Source organism: Anas platyrhynchos, chromosome 10 (genome assembly GCF_047663525.1).
Source record: "Anas platyrhynchos isolate ZD024472 breed Pekin duck chromosome 10, IASCAAS_PekinDuck_T2T, whole genome shotgun sequence".
Taxonomy (NCBI): Eukaryota; Metazoa; Chordata; class Aves; order Anseriformes; family Anatidae; genus Anas; species Anas platyrhynchos.
In genome coordinates, this window is record NC_092596.1 from 6494279 (window position 1) to 6515555 (window position 21277).

Sequence of the window (21277 nt, forward strand, 5' to 3'; positions counted from 1 at the left end):
GCCTCCAAACAAACAGAATCTGTCAAATCTAACTCAGGACTGTACTAAATTTCCAAATGGCTAAGTCCTACTTTATAGCTTTCTTTTTGACAGCAAAAAGAAAGATTCCTAATTACATTTAGCAGAAGACAGGTACCCATCCCTAAGGGTCTCCAAAAACATGAAAAAAAATAACAAAGGACAGCAGAAAGAGGCCAAAGTTTACAACCCCGCTGAGCTTATGAAAATACTGGTTACAGGTGGTCTGGTCTGCTAGACAAGAATGGGGTTCTGCTACTTTCACAGGCAAATAGTCACTTTTGAGAGTACGGCCCCATACGTGAGGCTTTATCAGAGGAGAAACTGTCCGCCTGTAATAAACATCCCGCACAGACTCCGAGGCTCTGAGCAGGCTGCAATTTGTGCTGCTCAAGACTTTAGCAACTCCTGCTGGCTCAGCAGACTCTGGAAATTGCCCCGAGGAACTTTATTTCTATATGCGACAGATGAAAAAAAAAAAAAAGACAAACAGAGCATGAATTAAAAAACCCTTCCATTAGGTTCTAACGAGAATTTTATAATACTTGAGACAAACTCTTCACAAATCCTTTCACTTCTTCCTGTCCTTCCACTCGCTCTTCAGAGCAGCTTTCCGGAGGACCCGGGAGTTCCCGGGAAGGGCTGCAACAAGCGTCAGGAGGAAAACCTCATCACCTCACCCCCGGGTGTACGAGGGCAGCTGAGGCTCCTGGCTCCTGCCTCAGAAGGCGGAACCCGCCGTGCAAGCGAAAATCAGAATAAAAGCAGCGGGTGGCACGGCGTGCCGGCTCCTAGCGCCCTGCCCAGCACCGGGGGGGGGCAGCAAGGGCCGGGCCGCCCCTCCTGAGGGGAACACAGCGCGGCTCCGGGCTGGGGGTGCCCACAGCGCATCTCCCTGCGCCCGCCTGCCTTGTAGGGTATCTCCTGGTCTGTTCACACCCCCAGCCGCAGCCTGGCAGCTGTAGGAAGCGTTTTGGGGCGTTATTTGGGGCGTTACAGCCCCGCACTGACGGGACCTGAAGGCAGCGCAGGGGGCAGGGGGGCTGTGGGGAAGCCGCGCTCGCCGCGCCTCAGCGGTGTTACCTCGCTCCGAAACCCCACAGGCGACGCTCTGCCCTCCCCGGGGCTGTTCACACCGCGTTTTTACTGGCAAAAAACGGGGAAAACAGCGGAAAAACCGCCCGCGGGCACAGAGCGCCGGCGCGGCAAGGCGCAACGCCTCCACTTAAACACCGCGGGGGGGAAGGGGAGGGGAAAAACTATAGACAAGAGGAAAAAAAGGAGCGGGGAAGAGACCCTGGGGGCTGCAGGGGCTCGGCGGTTACTCACGGTTCCTCCCGGTTCGCCGCCCGCCGCCTCAGCGCCCTGACGGGGAGCAGCGCCGCAGCCCCTCCCCCTCCCTCCCTCCCCGCCTGAGGCGCGGGCGCGCCCCGCCCCTTGCCCCCCGCGTCACGTGGCGGGGGAGGCGCCGCTGTCACGTGGCCGCGGCTCAATGCGGAAGTGGGGGGGGAACGGGACCGGGATGGCGGCGGAGAACGGGAGGGGAAGGCAGAGAGAGGCAGGAGGCGAGGCAGGAGACAGGAGGGTTTCCAGGGATGTTTATTAGGGCAGGAACGCCGCCACACCGGCGGGACTCGGGGAATAAACGCCGGCAGGACCGCAGGGAGAGCTCGGAGCGGCTGGTTGCCAGTTGTCACTCCCTCCATTCCTTCGGAGTGATCCTGCCCACAGGGGACAGGCCCCACTCGATGCCCGCCTGCGTGAACACCTGCGGGAGGATAAACCCAAATGTGAACGCTGAAAGCGGGGAGACGTGCCACTACAGCGCTATTTCTGGTGTTTTCCATTTAGATTTCCTGTATCAGAACACCTCACTCACCTTTCAATAAAGCGGAATGTATTTATATTGAGCATGACTTAAATAGTTCAGTTTTCTCTTTCAAAGTATCTAACTATAGATAGATATTTCTATATAAAAATATCCACGTATATAAAACATACAAAATACCTAGATATAAATAGATTAATCTGGGATGTCAAGCCACATCACTAAAATGGATTTCTTACACATCACCCATACCGTTACTTGCACCATAACCTACACGTTCTGCCAAGACCCCTGCCTGAATAGCTCAGACAATGACATAACAAACACTCGCTTCTGCTCTGTTTGAAACATCATTGAATAGCCTGATATTGAAACTTGTGTAAGAATTCAAAATAAAAACAATGAAATAATAAAACTTTCATATCACATTACTACTCACTCAAAAAAACCTCCAAAATTCTGATCACTTGCAGTATTTGTAACAAGTAAGCCCTTCTGAGAATAGCTTGGAAGTTTACAGCTATATCACAACAAAATGGTGAAAAAAAGACTTACATAACCCCAGACAGTAGCAAAAACTGCAGCTCCACCGAGCAGTACCAGGTTTCCATACTTGTCATGGAAGTTTGGCTCATGTTTGTGATGAGCCTGCCTTACTGCAGTATGCTGGACACGGCGAGCTAAGGGAAGTTAAATTAAAAATACACAAGTCAACTAAAACGTAGGTACAAACCATTCACAATCATTGTCTCCCATCAACAGAAAGGCAAAAAAGTAAGGAAATAGAATAATCTTCAGAGCTTTGCAACGATTGTAATGTCTGCATATACAGGAAGTCTTGCATTTCGTTTCAGCTCTCCCAGTTTGTCTCTAGAAATATATCTCTGAAGTCTGCTTCTGGTAATAAATCCTTTAAGTTAGTTTTTTCATTTACATTTTCTCTAGACCCTCGAGGTATAAGTTCAACTACAGTTTTGACTATTTCTTTAAGAATGTAATTTTAGTACATAAATGTTTATTTTCAGTATATACATTTGAGATTTATGTTTATATTTCCAGTACATGTACTTCATATAAGCATTTTCAGGATGAATCCTACCATCAAATGAAGCATCAGAGATGGTTAACACCTCTCATTCTCTTTAAGATTCTTGAAGGGAGGTGAAGAAGGAAGTGGAAATACCTGGAGGACTTTGCATGATGTAAATAATAGAGGATTAAATAAAGAGAATCTCTCCATATGACAGATTGGATGATGGATGTAAGCGTACAATATAAATGGTACTCTTATTTAAGAGAAGACAGACTCAAGTATCAAACCACCAGCTTAAAAGAAGTGAGCCCACACAAGCACAAGTTTTGTGTTGTTTTTTTTTTTAAACTGACAAAAGAATCCCAAACATCGACTGAGAGAAACACACCTAAGCACGTTTGTTTGGACTGAGCACATCATAGTGCTGATGCACCAGGCCTGCAGCTGAGGGGACTGGCTGTAACGCTAGCGATTCCAGCACTGCAGAGGTTATTTAGCCCTTGAGTTTAAGCATTTAGCACTGACAGTGCTCTGCAACCTCACTACACGGATTACAAGACCTTTATGCGCCTTTAGTTATTATTAAGGAGGAAAAAACACTGAGAAAGGGAACCCAAGGTCAGCTCCAGTAAACAACTACGAGGTAGAAAACAGAGGAAGAAGCAAAAAAAATAAAAGCAGCAGAGGACAAAGGGCTGAGAGCTGCCCGCAGCCCCTCACCGGCCCTCAGGGACCCTCCCTCATGGGAAAGCAAGCCCGGGGACAGCTCAGGACCACCCCTGCCAGGGGCAGCAGGAAACCACAGAGCCCCACCGAGGAACCGGCCGCCCCCAGGCGCTGCCACAGCCCCACCGCCGCCCCCCGCTTACCGGCGAGGCTCAGAGCGGCCCTGGCCACGGGGAACATGGTGCGGGACAGCGGCCGGCGGGACGCCGCTACCCTTGGGGAGCCCTGAAAAACAAAATGGCCGCGCCGGAAGTTCCGCCCTCGCGCCGCGCCGCCGAGCGGAGCACGCTGGGTAATGTAGTTCTCCCGGGGGAGGCGGGGGGGAGGCGGAGGGGAGGCTCCTCCCGGCTGCCGGCGCTCGGAGCGCTGTAGCCGCGGCGGAGGTTTCTCTGGAGGATCTTCTCGGGGTTCTGCTCCGCTGTACGGGTTCAGAAGCGCTGTTTCAAGAAGAAACGGAAGGAACAGAACGGGCAGGGAGCAGGCGCAGCCGTGACGGAGGCGCTAAGAGGCCCCGCGCGGCCGCTGTTGCCGCAGTGTCAGGATGGCCGAGTGGTCTAAGGCGCCAGACTCAAGGCTCCCGCCTTCCCGCCGCGGCTGGGTATTCTGGTCTCCGTATGGAGGCGTGGGTTCGAATCCCACTTCTGACACCACTTTTTTTTTTTTTTTTTCTTTCTGTCCAACTCCACGAATTTTAATCCCTGAAAGACCTAAAAAGCTAAGGGGGAAGGTTTTTAGCGTAAAAAAAAAAAGCATTTGACTCGCTGCGCCAGGGCGGCGTTCTGTGTTACTGACCCCCCCCCGGGCACACACACAGAGCGTGAATACGGGAGGCGTTGGAGACCCCGTTTCTCCAAGTGCCTACTTACTAATTTCACCCCCCATTTTTCACACACACTGGCCAGCGACGTGCGTGCGGTTATAAAATTAAAGAAAACCTGCGGAAGCCCTAAAGCTCCTCTTAGTTTCATTCAGCCTGGAGCAAAGGAGGCTCAGGGGCGACCTTATCGCTCTCTACAGGTACCTTAAAGGAGGCTGTAGTGAGGTGGGGGTTGGCCTGTTCTCCCATGTGCCTGGTGACAGGACGAGGGGGAATGGGCTAAAGTTGCACCAGGGGAGGTTTAGGTTGGATCTTAGGAAGAATTTCTTTACTGAAAGGGTTGTGAGGCGCTGGAACAGGCTGCCCAGGGAGGTGGTGGAGTCACCATCCCTCGAAGTCTTCAAAAGATGTTTAGATGTAGAGCTTAGGGATATGGTTTAGTGGAGACTGTTAGTGTTAGGTTAGAGGTTGGACTCGGTGATCTTGAGGTCTCTTCCAACCTAGAAATTCTGTGATTCTGTGATTCTGCATTTCTTTTGTGGGTTTTTTGAGGGAGAGGGGGACAGCTACGGGTGGAACACCAACCGCACGCTGTGGCAGGGAGACGCTTTGTGGCGTTTAACGAGGGAGACGCGGGGGCTGTCGGCAGCCTCACGACAGGGCACGGCGATACCCTCAGGGGGCGCCGCCGCCATGTCGCGACACGCCCCGCCCCTCAGCGCTCCGCGCCCGCCCGCCCGCCAATCACACTCCTCCAGCTTGCTCCCTTCCTATTGGCCCACCGCGGCCGTACTGACAGCGGCGCCAGCGAATCGAAACCCGGCGGCTGACAAGGGCAGGCGCTGCAGCCAATGGGAAGCGGCTGGGCGGGGCTGAGCCGGCGGTGGCAGCGAGGGGCAGCCATGGCGGCACTGGCCGTGCTGGCGCTGCTGCTGCTGGCGGCCTGCGGCGGGCAGCGCGCGGCGGGGCAGAAGCGGAAGGAGGTGAGGGGGGGGGGGGAGCCCCTGAGGGGAGCCCCTGAGGGGTTGAGGGCTCACTTAGGGCTTATTTAGGGTTTAGTTAACAGTTTCTGGTTGTAGTCGCGAAGATACTGCTTATTTCTCTATGCTTCTTAGGGTTTCCTGTATGTCTGTGCTTTAAGGCAGCGAAGGGTAGTCGGTTATTTACCAAAGCGTGTTTATTCCTGAGAGGGCTCGCAAGGAGTGCAGATATAGCTACTGGGAAATGCTTGGTTTCTGTTAATTATGCTTCTCGTATGATATTATAACGCTCTTTGCCTTTTTTTAAAGGAGAATGTGCTGTGCACTCATGAGTTCTGCAAGCGTGTACAGAATCATTTTTTTTCCTTTTATCTACCCTGGAAATCAATCGTTGAGCTCCCGTCCATAGTCCTTACAGCACTAGCGCTTGCTCCACTTCATGAGTTTTGAAATCTTCCCCGGGTGTGATGCTTTGTATCAAATAAATACCAACAGGGCTGGGTTTGGGGCGCTTTGTGTGGCTGAAATAAATCTTATCGTTAGTGTGAGAAAGTCCCAAGCTGACAGCCACATCGGTGCGTGAAGTAAATGAACATCATTAGCGTGAGGCTCAGGAGGCTCTGTGAAAGCCTTTGAGTCTCTTTATGAAGCATCCTGTCACGCAGTCAGTATTCGTAATGAAAAATGTGCAGCAGTTTGTTACAGCGAAAATACGAACCTTCAGGTCTGTGATGTGAGAGATTGGAGGAAATAAAACACACAAAACCCTCAACAATATTTCTCTGGCTTTGTTTTCAGATGGTATTATCAGAAAAAGTGAACCAGCTGATGGAGTGGGCTAGTAAGAGATCTGTAATCCGAATGAACGGAGACAAGTTTCGACGCTTTGTGAAGGCGCCACCCAGAAATTACTCTGTGATCGTGATGTTCACTGCTCTTCAGCCTCACAGACAATGTGTCGTGTGCAAGTATGGGCTTAACTCATAATCTTGAACTTGAAAGTCATCATATGCTTTGTAGGACATTAAATTTAACAAGAGGGTAAAACTTTCAGGTACACAGGAGGAAGATACTAACGCCCATTATAGGAGGGTTATCTTTGAAGTTGTTGCTGGGAATATGTGTGTTATGAGTGTGGGAAAACAGTATAGTCCTTAATGATTTATTCTCCTCTTAAAATAATTGATGTTATGCAGAGAAAATACTCTCATTGGTAGGCTTCTGGAGAGAGGGTGGAAACTCAACTTTCCTGGTGTGAGCTGCTGAGGACATGTTTTCAGGATTACTGCTGGCCTTGCAGTCTAAAAGTTGCTGTTAATTAACATTGATTGATGTTTTTTTGTTTACACTAATAATATTCCAGATCCTTAAATATATAAAGGCCTTCTTATATTAAGCTGAGGATGGCAAGGTTCAAATAGATATCAGAAGATAACTTTTTTACCATACTAATTAGTTTGCCATTCTCTGGCACAGAAAAGTGGGTGTGCTTGTGTTGTTTCAGTGCTCCAAGGTTTAGCAAACTGTGATCTACTGGGTTACATTTCTGTTTTCCATGGTTAGCACTGCTTCTTGTTATGAACACAATGACACTTGCACTTTATCTTTACATTAAAAAAAAACACAAGTGCATATGCTTTGAATGTTAGATGAATGACCTCAATTTTTCTTTTGTTAAACATAAGAAAACAAATGTGGAGGAATGGGTGGGATGGTTCTATTAAGGGGATGGATGGCTACAGGCCTTAAAACTGTTCTGTAACTTGTGTTTTGAGCTAACACATGATACAGCCTCTCACTTTGTGTGTTTTTACAGGCAGGCTGATGAGGAATACCAGATTCTGGCAAATTCCTGGCGATACTCCAGTGCATTTACCAATAAGATTTTTTTTGCTATGGTCGATTTTGATGAAGGCTCAGATGTGTTTCAGATGGTAAAGTTATTTCTTTTTTATCTCTTAATGTTATTTTTAGCTCATGCGTTGGAGAATGAGAGTAAAATCATACAAAATGTATTAGAATGACTAAAGCTGTGTAATATTACAGTGACTACACTGAAAAGTTAAAAGCCACCTCTCTGATACAGAAGAAAATTGAAGAGCAGAGGGCAGTAGTATTTTTGGCAGTAGTATTAACAGCGTTGACAAATGTGGAATAGGTGTAAGGAGTGTATTAGCTTATGTGACTCTTCTCTGGGTCTGTCTCCTGTAATAACTTGCAGTGTCATTTTTAATGGAATTTCTCAGAATACAGCAAGAAGTAAGATAGAAAACACTGAATTACTTAGGACTGGATATAAAAATTTGGATAACTAGGGGGTGATTGATCAGGCTTTCAGAACTGACTTCTTTTGCTCTTCTACTGAGATTATATAACAAGATTTAAAAAGAAAATAAAACAACAATTGCAAACATGCATGGAATGATAGAATTAATAACTAATCAGTTTTGCAAATTGTAACTTTTTTTTTTAAGGAGATGCTTGCCTCAGTATTTAAAAGTTACCTAATTTAGGTGATGGTACTTTGTAACGTGGAAGTTTTAGAAAGTAGACATGGAATTTTTTAACATTCTTGTTAGATTTTTTTCCCCAGAGTGAATTAGTTTTTGATGAAACACTAAGCTATGGCCTTCACATATTATTGGATGTATTCTTATTTTGTAGTTTCCTCACTGAATAGTAGTATTTATAGAAGAAACATTAAAATAAAAACTGAAATGCTATGGTCAAAACAGTGTTGGGGAAGGGTCTTCATTAGGAAAAGATGATGGAACATCATTTTAAAAACAACTATTTCTGTTTTTTTACTGTAGTCTCCTACTAACTGGATTGGATCTTTTGAGATGCTAGCTAAAGATTGGAGTACTAATGAAGAAATGTCGATCATTTGAGAAAGTATGCTCAATTTAAAAAAAAAAAAAAAGTAAACCCTTGTTTTCCCCAAAGGCATCCAGGACACCTAGTGGTAGAGATCAAAAAAGTTGCTTCTAATGCTTAAGAGAGGAAATGGCATGGAACCTATGGAAACTTACAGGAGCTTATTGATTACTGTCTTAGATCAAATTCTTGCCTGTTCTGTTTTTATGAGGTCTAGAAGTGTGAGTTGCTGTGTGCTGTATACTTTCTTAAAGTCACTGTGAAATACGTTTATTGAATAGTTGTTCTTTCTGATTGACTTGGTGACTGTCTGCAGTTGAAATGGAAGCGTGTTGTGAAGTAGACCTTTCATGGTGCTGTGTCTTCTGTGAATTTTCTAAATACAGCTAAACATGAATTCTGCTCCAACCTTCATTAATTTTCCTGCTAAAGGGAAGCCTAAACGAGGTGACACGTACGAACTTCAGGTGCGCGGCTTTGCAGCTGAGCAGCTTGCTCGTTGGGTGGCTGACAGGACTGATGTCAATGTAAGTGCGTGTGTTACACATGTATACTAAGCCTTTACCCACCAACAGCTCTGCAGCACTCACTTATTACATGTTCTGGGTACAAAATACCCAGAATATGAAGTAATTGTGTTTGGTTGATAACTCTACTCTTAGATACTCCAAATGGCTCTTGTCTATATAATCTTCTATCCCTGTAAGTGTGCAAGGCCAGGTTGGACGGGGCTTTGGGCAGCTTGGTCTAGTGGAACTTGTCACTGCCTGTGGCAAGGGTATTGGAACTGGGTGGTCTTTAAGGTCCCTTCCAATCTCTGTGATTCTGTGATGCTACATCTTAAAGCTTCCTTACCCCATTCCGATATTTTGTGTAATCCTCTGTTTAATAACACGGTAAAACTCAGCTCCTTCCTTCCTCCCTTTTCTGCTCCTGTTAAAGGAAAACAGTCTTTCAAGTAGTAGGTAAGGTAACGGTGCATAAACCAGTAAAAGGAGAAGAAGCTTTACCTACTTCTTTAGTCAGAATTATTATACACAAAGTTGTGGGGATGTTCTTTGTGTTCATATTTTTTTCCCACTCTGATGTGTTTTTTGTTAGGAGTAAGGATATAATATGTTATGCAGTTGAGGTAAAATAACGGATCTTTGTGTAGATTCGTGTGATAAGGCCACCAAACTATGCTGGACCGTTGATGTTAGGACTGCTGCTGGCTGTCATTGGAGGCCTTGTGTATTTGCGTGGAAGCAATCTGGATTTTCTGTACAACAAAACTGGCTGGGCATTTGCTGCTTTGGTGAGTAATTCTAGCTCTTCTCTGCCTGTTGTTATGAGTTTCATAGCAATTCAAATCTTTCAAAGCTATTGTATTTAAAGAAGCTTAAACATGCTAGAAGAAATCGAGGTGCATTTAGCTTCTCTTTTTAGTAGTCTGATACTATAATTTGATCTCATTCTTTTCAGCTCAGTTAATGCTTGATTACCTGCTTTTAATACTAGTAAGAGATAGGATGATGCTTAGCTTAAGTACTACTTACTATGAAAGGAAAAGGAAATTGGGTGAAAAAAAAACCTTACAGATGATTGTTTCTTTTTTCCTTTTCAGTGTTTTGTGTTAGCAATGACGTCAGGCCAGATGTGGAACCACATTAGGGGGCCACCCTATGCTCATAAGAACCCCCATACAGGACAAGTGGTAAGTCTCTTTTCTTTTTCTACTTTTCTGCATTTTTATTATATTTCTACTGATTAAATTCGATACTAAAAGAGGCAAGTCAGAAAGAAGCCAAGAATAGAATCTGCATTCTTACTAAGTCAATGAGGCTAACCTGTCCTGCCGTAAGGCAACTTAGCTTCAGATTTGCTTCAGAGAAGATCTGCCTTCTCTTAAAATATACCCATGAGAGAGGGGTTTTGTAAGCAATTTGCAGCTCAAGTTACTTTGCAGATAAGCAATCACAAAATACCAATCTTCATCCAAAATCAAATAATCTGTTGTGTCATTGCCATATGATAATGGTTATCTCCAATTCCATCTTGAGAGGAAGGTGATTACTACAATTTTTAGTTCAGTGACTGATTAATTATATAAGACTGGTGTTATCAGTTCTGTGATGTTTGAAGGATAAGGACAAACACTGTCTAGGTTTTTTTTAGCTATATTGCTTTCTGTGTTCAGCAATAAGCTGTTTGGGAGCTAGATAAAGAATAAGCAATTCTTAATTGGGCTGGAAGTATGGTGATTAATTTACTGTCTAACAATACACTCCACTTCATGTTGGAAACAGGTTTAAGTGCTTTCCATGCAGTAAAGCATTAGTCATTATATGGATGGTGGTCTGCAGAAAACAGGACATCCTGGTTCACAAGTGTTGCCTTGGAGTATATTTTTGTTGTTTTAATACCCAGAGATTTTGGGGACTTTCTGTGGAGACTTTGATTATTCTAGTGACTGCAGGAAGCTAAGAAGATACTTAAATAATGCTCTAGGGTAAAGAGGATAGCATACAGAGTCACCAAAACTGTTTGCTAACAAGATGTTTGGGATAGGTGTTTTCCACCTGCTTCAGAACCTAAGATAAGCATTTATTTCATCTTTCCTGTTTTTCTCTATCTTCCCCCAATGTATAAAGGTGTATATATATTTAACAAAAAAGCAGTAAGTCTTGGAAGCAGGATGATGAGAATGCTTTTTCTTAGTTTCTGAAGGTAGGTTATTTTAAATGACTTGATCTCTTCCATCTCTTACCATTCCTGTTTGTTTCCGTTTTCTTTGCAGCATTTATTTACCTGTGATATTGCTCTCTCCTGTCTTGAATATAATATACATACATACATATATATACACAAGAAGAAGAGAAATCATTCTAAATCACTAAATGCAAAATAAAAGTGTCTGTTAGGTCTTACATGCTCAGCAGTGCTATTGTTGAACTTGGAGATTTCATGTATTTTATGGTCTTCTCTAGCTCATACACCTGTGTAACGACTTCATATAAAACATCTTGCTTTGAGATTCTCAAGGTAAATTAATGTCTACTGATCTTAGACTCATGAAATCTTGTTATTGGGGAAAAATCAGTTTTAGCATGTTTTGATATGCACTGCCCTGCACATAATACAGAAGGAGATGCACTGTAAGAGTAGTCTGTATGTACCAAGAGCATTGTCTCTCAGGGCACATATAATGTATTGGCTCTTCTTGTGCAGTTTACTGGGAATTAATTTAGTGAGATGTCCTTTCATGCCTGCTTAGGTAGGTCAGGCCCTCTGTATTCTTCCACTAAAAGTCAATCTGCTTATGAAATGTGTTTTTCTACTTGGATATTACATCGCAATCATAGTGAAGCAGAGCTTCCCGTAAGGGATTGAACATCAGCAGTCTTTAACTTCCACAAATTTTGAACTTTCTGTTCAGTTGGCAGACTTGTAACGAAGAAAAAACAAACCTGTCTGAGACAGCTTAGAGTAGAAGTTCTCATCTTTGAAATGTTTTCTTGGAAGCATTTCTCCTTTTTGTTTTGTATTACTACTTCTGTTTACCTTATTCCTAACCATTTTTAATCTTAATACAAAAGCTGAAGAGTAAAGCTTCAAGGATGTTGGTAGTGATGTTCCTTTTGCTGTGACGCCATGAAAAAATTTCAAATGTTGGGCACCAGAGCCAAGTGAGTAGGGTTCATGTGCAAATTGAAGAGACTGTCCCAAAACTGAGAAGCAGTGTATGTATGTAGAATAAGGATCCAAGTCAGGGTATGGCTCAGACTTGGAAGGCAGCGGATGCTTTGGGCATTACTGTGCTGTTTTGCCCTGTCAAACAGGCAATCTGGATCGTGAAGGGTGTAGCTGCACTTCTGGTGTTATAATCTGTACGGTACTTTGGGCCGTTGACACGCAATAGTAGAAGGATTTCTGATGCTGCTGCAAAATAAGTTGGTGAACAGCTAATAACGTAAATTGGTATACAACAGATTCACACTACAACTTCTTTCCTGTCTCTTGACAGAGACACTGCAAAACCCAGTTCCCAGCTTTATAGCTGTTGTTAATTGTTTCAAAGTTGACTCCAGCCTTTCTAAAATTCAATTGCTCTTTGTCTCTTGCAGAGCTATATCCATGGAAGCAGCCAAGCCCAATTTGTTGCAGAAACGCACATTGTTCTTCTGTTTAGTATCCTTCTTCCTGAGATGCAAGTTGGTGGTGACAATTTTTCTGTTAGCTTATGCTGCTGCCTCTTTTATGAGAGCATTTTGTCAAGGCTCGTATCTGTCACCTAATGCTGAGCAGAAGCTTGTAGAGCCTTTCTGTGTTGACAGCTACGCCTTTCTAATGACAGTGATCTTTAAGCTGAATAGAAAAACATTTACTGCTTTCTCTCTAACTTCTGCCTTGCTCAGTGACCAAACTGGATAACATTAAAAATGTGGATCCTAGTGGCATTATACATGTAGGGTTCTTCAGGCTAGTCCCTGTTCTTTTCTGCATGTCTTGTCTCTTCAGTCTCACTTACTTCTTGCTTTGGTGTTGAATTCTTTCCTTTGTTACTGGTGTTTCTTCTTTAATTTCTTCGCTTACCTTCTCTGTTTTTAATTTTAGCTCTTTTTAATGCTAACAAGTCAGGATTTTTCCATGCTGGTATTAAGCCATCAGAGAGGCAAGCAGAATCTTGCTGGCTGGGTTTTTTCATTTCTCGCTTGTATAAAAATGTTTCTTTTGAGTGTCAGTAGTACTCTGAAATCCAGCGTTCTTCTGCTTGCACATGCATGTCTTTGATCCATCATCTGTACCTAGAATCATCTCTGAATCAAACCCTTCTTCCTTCTCTTGTCACCTGCATCAGCCTGTGCCTTATTTTATCTTTTGTTTAATACTGTTCTTTGGCCTTGCAGCTCCGAATTGTCTACATCTCATGGTACACAAGCATACATATGTGCAGACTTACTACAGACACATCAACTGGCTTCTCACTTAAACTGTCTCGTTTCAAAACTTCTTTCAAAGTACCTGTCCTCTTCAGTGCTCTGCTGTGGTTAACAAGTTCCTTCTGTTGCAAGAGCAAGGTTCTTTAACTGAGTGACTTCAGTTGCTTTCTTCCTTTTCTCTTAAATCTTAATATCCAAATTTCAGCAAGAGATGCATTTTTCCTCTCTAATTCATCAATATAAAGTAAGCAATTGATGTTTAAGTACGCTGGTGCTTATGCTGGGGGAAGTTTTCAACTCTGTATGCTTTATCAAAGATTTTTTTTATTATTACTACTGAAAAACTCCGTTTAGAAGGGGTCTTAAGTTTCTTCTAATTGAAGAATTAGAAAAGACTGAAATGTTTCTACTTGAAAGTCACCACATTGGATCAAACATTGCATGCATTTTATTTATTCTATTAGCTGAGTAAAGATAGCAGAAGATATATCCCTGTATCTTCCAGTTTGTACTTGAAGCTTTCTGTATATTTTCTCTTAAATGTTGTCAATTATTGAGTAACTTTCAACTTGCTTCCTCCCCCCGACCTGTTGTTGTCCAGAAAGCCTTCAATTTTTCCAGTGAGTGTTAATTTCCCAGGTATGGGGTGGGAGTTAACACAGGAAACGAGGAGTGAGTGTGTTGTATTAAGTCTAGCGTATTTTGTTGATTTAGCCTTAAACAGTGTCCGTAGATGGTGGTGTTACTTTAGGAATGGTTCTCCTCCATGAAGCTGCTACTTCTGACCTGGATGTGGGGAAAAGAAAAAGTGAGTACAACTACTTGTCTTTCTATCGAGAATTGTTAGATGCCATAAAGATTTCTGATACGATATTTAATAAAAGTGCATTTACACTGTGGGGTTTTTATTGTGAATATCAGCTCATTTTTTGATTTTTTTTAAAGAATATTTTCCTGTCAGTTTCCGGCAAACAATGTTGTTTGGGGTCTTCAACCTTGCAGTTATCACAACAAGAATTATTTCTAGTTTAGATTCCATGGATCTATCTTTTTCCTTTTCCACTGCTATTAATTAGATGTATTTAATTTGAAAGTGCAGGCAGGTCCCATACAAGTCGTATATCTGAGGCCCAAGACCTTTTTTTTTTTTTTTTTCTTTTGCTGCTGTTTGCAGCAGAAGCAGCAGCAGTAGTTTGAGTTCTTCCCAGATTTCATTGGTACGCTTGGACTTCTGGTGGGAGAGAAGTTGAACACCTCTGCTTTACTCCAAGAATGCGTACCATAGCATGCATGTGTGCATATACATTCCACCTTTAAGTACAAGTGAGTCCTTGGTTATTTCACCAGCATTTGGAGCTGTTCAGCAAAATTCAAAGCAATCTGGGGAGAAAGGAAGATGTAAAGATGCCTCTCGCCATTTTGTTAGTAAGGGAGGGAAGAAGGGACTGATTTTTTTTTCTCTTAAACTGCTGGTATAAAATTGACTTAGAGTAGGAATTTGAAAGAAAATTAATGCTGATATATTTCATAGAAGTGTTCAGGTTGGGAAAGACCTCTAAGATCATCTAGTTCAACTTTTTAACCTGGTATTGAAAGCCACCACTAAATCATGCCAAGTTCTACATCTACACGTTTCTTGAAAACCTCCAGGGATGGTGACTCAACCTCTTCCCTGTTCTATTCGAATGCCCTATAAGCCTTTCAGTAAAGAAATTCCTCCTAATATCCAACATAAACCTCCCCTGGTGCAACTCGAGGCCATTTCCCTGTGTCTTTATCACTTGGTGCTCGGGAAAAGAGCCCAATCCCCACCTCGCTCCAACCTCCTTTAAGGTAATTGTAAAGTACAGTAATTGTAAAGTACAGTCTCCTCATAAGACTCTCTTTTCTAAACCCTTCACCAGCTTCGTTGTGCTTTGGATATGCTCCAGCACTTGATGTCCTTCTTGTAGTGAGGAACTCCAAACAGAACACAGTATTTGAGGTGCAGCCTCACCAGAGCCCAGTACAGAGGGAAAATCGCTTCCCTACTCCTGGTGGCCACTCTATTTCTGGTACAAGCCAGGACTGTTGGCCTTCTGCCTCCTCCTAAGGGATTATAATAAAGGCCTCATCTAACCAAACTTGTAAATATTGCAGAAAGCTTTTAAAAACCCCAGTCACTATGGTGTTTTTGGAGAGAGCTGTCACTGCCATAATCTTACTTTGTGTCTCTTGCAGTCATGTGTATAGCTGGGATTGGCTTGGTGGTGCTGTTCTTCAGTTGGCTGCTCTCTGTCTTCAGGTCGAAATACCACGGATACCCGTACAGGTACAGCTTTGCTGCTGCTTCGGTTGTTCTTCTCGTGTGCATTGCAGTGCAGCTACACATCACTGCAGTCTGCTTTGTAGAGAATGGAGAAAATAAAAATACTGGCATAAAGATTAAGAAAAAATAATAGAAGTTTTTACCTGGATTTATGAATGAATCTGTTCCTGTGGGCTGGTATTTCCTTGTCTGGTAATGTTAATGTAAGTCAGAAGGGAGAAGGAAGCAAAGCACTTTTTTTTTTTTCTGACATCCAGTTTGGTGGGAAATACTCTTTAAAAAGTGCTCCACTTGCTTCTCAAACAGTAGCAATATTGGCTGATACAATGACCAGCAACACAATATTTGGTGGATAACAGTTTTCAGTCTGGCCAGAGCCAGGATTGCAGTACTTTCCTTTTCATGCCACTATGGTTTACAAAGTATTTCTATTCTCATAGTGATATTTAAAGCTGCCAGTATTCCAGGACTGCTTCTATGAGGAGTCTAGCACTCTTCATTGAGTGGTTTATTTATTTATTGATAGATACAGGTGTATTGGGTGTTTTTACCAGTTTTTTTTTTTTTTTTTTTTTTTTTTTTTTTTTTTTGTAGGAATCTGTACATTTCAGGGGCCAGCTTCTAACCGTCTCGGCTTCTGCCAAGAGTTTAATGTTTCTGCAAAGCTAATCCTAGTTTCCATAGGCAAACATGGTCCTGTTTCTCTGAGAAGTTGTCATGGCAGGTTACCTTGTGGGTATATGCAGAGAGCATTGGTGGGTTCATAGGAGTCTGTAATACACAAGGACATGGAAAATGTATTTTCACAAGATTTTTACTTATTACAGATTAACACCAATCACCATGAGCAATCTCATCTGGATTAGATTCAAGCAGTGAGGTTCAGGCAGTTGCTAAAATCAAAATCATTTTCCTCATTATTTATTTTCAGTTTCAGTATTTCTTCAGTGATCTTGCTGTCTGAGACTGGGAGTGTACGTTTTGGCTGTAGCCGTGGTGAAGCCAGAGGTCTGAAGTTAGTTTATTAATTCCTGAAATTATTGGCTGTTATCATAACTGTGAGGTTCAAGGGCAGCTGCTCTAACTCACTGTGAAACATCTCGTGCTCTTGTCTAACAGCCCTTAGCCAAGTGCATACGGTTGCAGTGTGTGTTGCCAGCCCAATATTTTCATGCCGATACTGAAATTCTCCTCAAAAAGCCTTTTGTACTTCTCGATCTTCTTCTGTTGACTCCTCAGAAGCATCCATGATGTGTATTAAGGAATCCTCTGAATCCACTGTTGCAATCTCTTTATATCCACAGGCTGGGTAACTGCTTAGGCAGAAGTCAGATCATTTGCTTTTGTTAATATCTCATTAATAAAATGTGTTAGTCACTTCTGTAAGACCAGAAGAAAGCTGAGTTTCTTCCTTGTTGAATAACTGATTGGCCTTTATTCTGTTCTGTGCTGTGGTCTTACGTACTACTTCTAAGTCTGTGGAAGGCACAGTGTGGTTGCTCTGGCTTTAGAGGTACTAGAAGGCTTGCTTTTAAGTGGTTTTCTCCACAGCCATTTATATCTTAGCTGCAGCAGGCCCAGTTCCTTGTTCTGATTTTCTAGGTATGTGTGAAAGCTAAATAGAATGTTGTATAGCTTTGGTTCTTATAGAATTAATAAGCATTCTTTTTTTTCCCCCTGCAGTTTCCTAATGAGTTAAAGGATTCCAGAATGTAACATCAGAAAGGCGGTGGCTCTGAAATTGTGTGGGATGGAAGGGAAGAGCTCAATATGTATGGTTCATGCTACCTCTCTTTACACTGAATGAGATAGTTAAACACTGAACCAAAGACAACGTGTAGTGCCTTAAATAAAACAAGCAATGTGCTCTGAAGGACAGAGTATTAAGATGCAATCTCTCTCATAAGCTTTACATCTTCTGAAACAACTTTGAATCTAACGAAGTTCTGAACTTTGTGTTTAGAACTACCGTGTTTCCTTAGACTAACCAGAAACAGTACTTTACATTCAGTTGGATAATCTGTTTTCCATGGTTTTCTTCCCCTCAAATACTGACTTCTTATTCACATGTAACAGGTGATGGTAGCTTTTCTGTCATGCCTTTTCATGGTTGATGAGACCTCCTCATGTACCTGCATCTCTCTTCCTTCTGTCTGTGTTCAACTCTCGGAGCATACTGCAGGTTCTGTTATGGTATGTGCGTGTCCTGGAGCTGGATCTGAATGCTGAGAAGAGCACGGAACTGCTGTATGACACAAGAGATCGTTTCACAGATGAAGGAAGAATTCTTCATGTAGAAATGACTCATTAAAACTTAAATTAACATTTCACAGGGTGATCTACTAATGAGTTTTATAGTTGATATTCAGGACTGGAAAAACAAAACAAACAAACAAAAAAAAATAGGTGTATTTATTTGTTTTCCCCCCACTAAATTACGAAAATATGATAAACTCTGCCGTTCTTGATTTGATTGAAGTCTCTACTTGTTATATAGAAACTTGTTTAATTATTAATTAAAAACTTTCTTTGCCAAATACTGAAACTACATCAGTTAGCTTGTAAGCACTGGCTTAGAGCTGAAAAAATGTTCCCATAGCAATCCATGCTTCCCTGCCCCACCACCCCCCTCAAAAAAAGAAAAAAGAAAAAAAAGCTGATTACAAAGTTAACTGATTATCTGTCACGTGAATTACAGGTTGCTAACTGGCTTTAAAGTTACTGCTCAAACCACCTGGTGTCAGATTTTGGTCACTATTTAAGCTCTTGCATTCTCTGTTTCCTCCAAGTTTTGTTTCAGCCTTATGTACTAGGGAGGATGTGGGAGTGGGCAGAGCTATCTAATTCCAGGATAAATATTGTTACTCCAGGGAAGATTTGTTAGCCTTACAGTTGAAGGGATGTGCTTTTTGCTCTCTCATCTCACAAAGGTGCTTTGTCTTGAGGATTCTCGAATAGAAGACCTTGTGCCTCAGCTCCTGCTGTTGTGTAATTCAGCATCTGTACTACAGGAAATCTGTGGCCTATTTCAGTAATACTTCCTCTTGTAGACTATGGTGGCCTTGGAGGTTTCTTGTCAGAGGAAAATGTTTTCTGCTTCTGCCTCTCTGCTGTCTCAAGGGGTTACAGGATTTGGCCACTTTAGATTTAAGCTCAAAAAGGACGATATTGTTCAAAGTAGAATGTTTTTCTTATGCAATTTTGCTAAATTAACACAGAGCTCAAGTGCCTTAACTTTGCTAATTTAGTTGTTTGACATTTCAACTCGTTGGTGAGATGCATTTTTTTGATGCCATACAGAATGCAAAGGCTTAGTGGAATGGATAAAATGTGTGCTTGGCTGGATTTTGGACAACTTTCAATAAATTTTTTTAATCTAATTGATGCTTCTCCGTCTCTTTAATTTCATCATAGAACAAAAAACAGCATCCATTTTCTTCTGTTGTTTCAATGTGTTAATAAGTGTTTGTATATAGTAAATAACCTGAATATGGCTGGGTAGACTGGGTTAACAGTGCGCTGTATTATATTATGGTGTTTATGCAGGAAACTGCAGCCCAAAGCGACATTACTAGAGGTCTTTGCGTGTAGTCAACTAACGCCAGAAAGGTTGCGTGTTTTTTCACTTGGCTTTGAGAGCTGTCCTGAGGTAAGTCTTGGCTTCCTGGAGTCCTAGGCAGATAATGTTTGCAGAGGTGGAATCTAATGAGCACTGTGGATTTGCCTGGAACGATTCTGGGATGCTGTAGCTGTTGTTTGCTTTGCTGTCCTTTTGGTATTTCGAGGGTGCTTCCAAGAAACCTTTAGGTTGGCTGGTCCTACTTCAGTTATTAGCTGTGCGGACAAAAGTGATTTACAACCTCATTGTAAAGAAGCAATGTTATTTTCTTAGACTTTCAGATTTTTATTTTTTTTTTTGATGTGATGTGTCTTGTATTCTATTTCTCTAAAAAACATTCAATCATATATGGAACAACTTTAAACAGTTGTGCATCACGTTGCTGGATGGTGCGGACATGTAGGACTTCATGTAAGGTGGTATACCTGTTCAGAGTTTTATGGATTTTCTTCTATTCCCATGTTGATGTATGAAATTAAAACAATGCTTACTTTGTCCCAACATTTTTTCTGCTCTCTAAGCTGAAGATGAAGCTCAAGGAGAAGGGGACAGGTGTGATAGGTGAGCAGAGGATGATTGAGTGCTTCCACAAACCTGTAGCAGATGTAGAGAGCGTTCAGTCCTAGAAATAAACTATTTGGCTTGCACAGCAGCTGAGGCAAAAGCTATATTTGGGACACGGTGATTATTTTGGCCCATCAGCACATGCATCTCTCCTGACTGGCTGGTGTAACACATTTCTAGACCAGTAGAACAAAGGTGGAAGAAGCAATGCATTAGAAAACAGAAATGCAAAACTGGGTGTTTGAGGCCATCTCCTCTACCAAGTGAGGCATTAAACAGCTCAGAAATAACCAAGAGCTCACATTTTAGAGAACATTTATTATAATAAAAGCAGAAAATGGTATAGTCTGTATTTTCAAATGGACTGTGCAGTTTTGTTAATGCGGCTGGCCATGAAGATTGCTTTTTCTGCTTTTGAGAAGATGCTGTGGTGTATTTTGTAGCATTTTGGGACCAGCTAAAATTAAAGCAGTTTTCTGACAAAGTAAGCCCAAAGCAAGTGAGTAAATCAAATTGGATTAATCTAGATAATGTATTTTGTTAATCCATGGATTACTGGAAGCTCCTGTTTTAAAACCACACTAGTGTTCAGAGATCATCTTGGTAGTGGTGCCTGATAACCATTCCTCCAACCTGGCCTTTTACAAAGGAGCTTCCGAAGCGTGTGCCCTTCAGGGGCATGACTGTCTACGGTCCTACAATAAGAAGGAAAATACGCTGAGCTTTGTGTGCTGTGCATGGTGTGGTGCTCATCATCCCACGGCTGATGCTGTCTGCATGGCTGGATGGATATAAGCAATCACATGATTGCGGCATGCATTGAAACACGAGTGTAAGAATGCGTTAAACCTTCTGGCAGGTAACGGGATAGCCGTCCGTGTTTGGGGATTACGAGATGATGGCTGCCTGGAGGCTTTAGAAGTTTCCTAGCCACAACTATTGGACTTCTTCCCAATTCTGAGCTTAGTTAAAAGGTGTAAAAGTAAGTGTGACAGGACACTTTTATCGGTGGTCTCTATTCCTGACAAATCAAAGTAGGGTTTTTTAGAAGTACTGAAGAAGGTCAATTCTTCTACCTCCCAAATGCTTAGGAACATCCAGAGAAAACTGGGTGTCTGAATTTCACAGGCTTGTTTGGATATGCTGCTCTATCATATTATGCTAGATCATCTTGTATACGAACTGTGGGAAGAGAAGAATAATTTGTGGTTCTACATGGTTTATTAGCTATGGTTTCTGATAGTGCATTTTAAAAACTAACAGGTCTTTACCCCAAAATCATGTGCTGAATGTGTGCATGTGGTTTTTAAGAGGTTAGAATTTAATCTGCTGTGAGAAATTAATTCCCACAAATGATTTGGAAAAGTACTGGCACTTGGTTTCTCCATTGTACCCTGATATTTACTGCTTTCTCATGTTGAAAAGCTTCAACTATTGAATACAAACTACTACTGAATTGGTTGCACACCATCACTTTGAACTTTATTAATGGGAAAAGAATAACAGCAAAAGAAAGAACAAACTCAGGCTCTTGAGTAAGCAGTCATTTGTTTTCATTTCTTATCATGCTTATTCTCTAATGAAT

The 21277-nt window shown here is 42.3% G+C and overlaps 3 protein-coding genes and 1 non-coding gene across 7 annotated transcripts in view; 2 read left to right on the forward strand and 2 right to left on the reverse strand.

Annotated features, from left to right (window-relative positions):
* Positions 1–1472, reverse strand: part of ATP7A (ATPase copper transporting alpha) — a 31047-nt gene extending 29575 nt beyond the window's left edge. The window contains exon 1 of one of the 2 annotated variants that reach the window (XM_027465056.3): positions 1348–1472. The gene's annotated coding sequence lies outside the window, so the exon portion shown is untranslated. Of the gene's footprint in view, positions 1–1101; positions 1225–1347 lie in introns of those variants that run through there. The other variant, XM_005015195.6, reaches the window with a different exon arrangement.
* A 129-nt stretch (positions 1473–1601) lies between these two features.
* COX7B (cytochrome c oxidase subunit 7B) lies at positions 1602–3909 on the reverse strand. Its single transcript, XM_027465058.3, has 3 exons — positions 3749–3909; positions 2402–2526; positions 1602–1786 (listed from the first exon to the last, which is right to left on the reverse strand). The coding sequence occupies exons 1-3, from the start codon at positions 3783–3785 to the stop codon at positions 1712–1714; spliced, it is 237 nt and encodes a 78-aa protein (XP_027320859.1). The 5' UTR covers positions 3786–3909; the 3' UTR covers positions 1602–1711.
* Positions 3910–4140: 231 nt separating this feature from the next.
* TRNAL-CAA (transfer RNA leucine (anticodon CAA)) lies at positions 4141–4252 on the forward strand. Its single transcript has 2 exons — positions 4141–4178; positions 4207–4252. It is a non-coding gene; the product is annotated as a tRNA-Leu (tRNA).
* Positions 4253–5255: 1003 nt separating this feature from the next.
* MAGT1 (magnesium transporter 1) lies at positions 5256–18889 on the forward strand. 3 transcript variants are annotated; one of them, XR_005268251.2, is made up of 11 exons: positions 5256–5405; positions 6201–6370; positions 7219–7336; positions 8666–8806; positions 9436–9576; positions 9886–9975; positions 12386–12472; positions 13803–13821; positions 13916–14009; positions 15422–15512; positions 17193–18889. XR_005268251.2 is itself a non-coding variant. In XM_027465161.3 (10 exons), exons 1-10 carry the CDS (start codon positions 5274–5276, stop codon positions 17206–17208), a joined length of 1038 nt encoding a protein of 345 aa, XP_027320962.2. In that variant the 5' UTR covers positions 5256–5273; the 3' UTR covers positions 17209–18889. The 3 variants fall into 3 exon arrangements, 2 of the variants coding, with proteins under 2 accessions (XP_027320962.2, XP_027320963.2); XM_027465161.3 differs by lacking the exon at positions 13803–13821 and having other exon boundaries at positions 12386–12449; positions 13935–14009; XM_027465162.3 differs by lacking the exons at positions 13803–13821; positions 15422–15512; positions 17193–18889 and having other exon boundaries at positions 13916–13936.
* Positions 18890–21277: the final 2388 nt, after the last annotated feature.

Coding starts and splice junctions, on each gene's coding strand:
- MAGT1 (XM_027465161.3), top strand. CDS start 5,274: ATGGGAAGCGGCTGGGCGGGGCTGAGCCGGCGGTGGCAGCGAGGGGCA. Junction 5,406..6,200: donor CGGGGCAGAAGCGGAAGGAG/GTGAGGGGGGGG, acceptor CTTTGTTTTCAG/ATGGTATTATCAGAAAAAGT. Junction 12,450..13,934: donor GCACATTGTTCTTCTGTTTA/GTATCCTTCTTC, acceptor CAGTGTCCGTAG/ATGGTGGTGTTACTTTAGGA.
- COX7B (XM_027465058.3), bottom strand. CDS start 3,785: ATGTTCCCCGTGGCCAGGGCCGCTCTGAGCCTCGCCG. Junction 2,527..3,748: donor GGCCGCTCTGAGCCTCGCCG/GTAAGCGGGGGG, acceptor AACTTCCCTTAG/CTCGCCGTGTCCAGCATACT. Junction 1,787..2,401: donor TTGCTACTGTCTGGGGTTAT/GTAAGTCTTTTT, acceptor ATCCTCCCGCAG/GTGTTCACGCAGGCGGGCAT.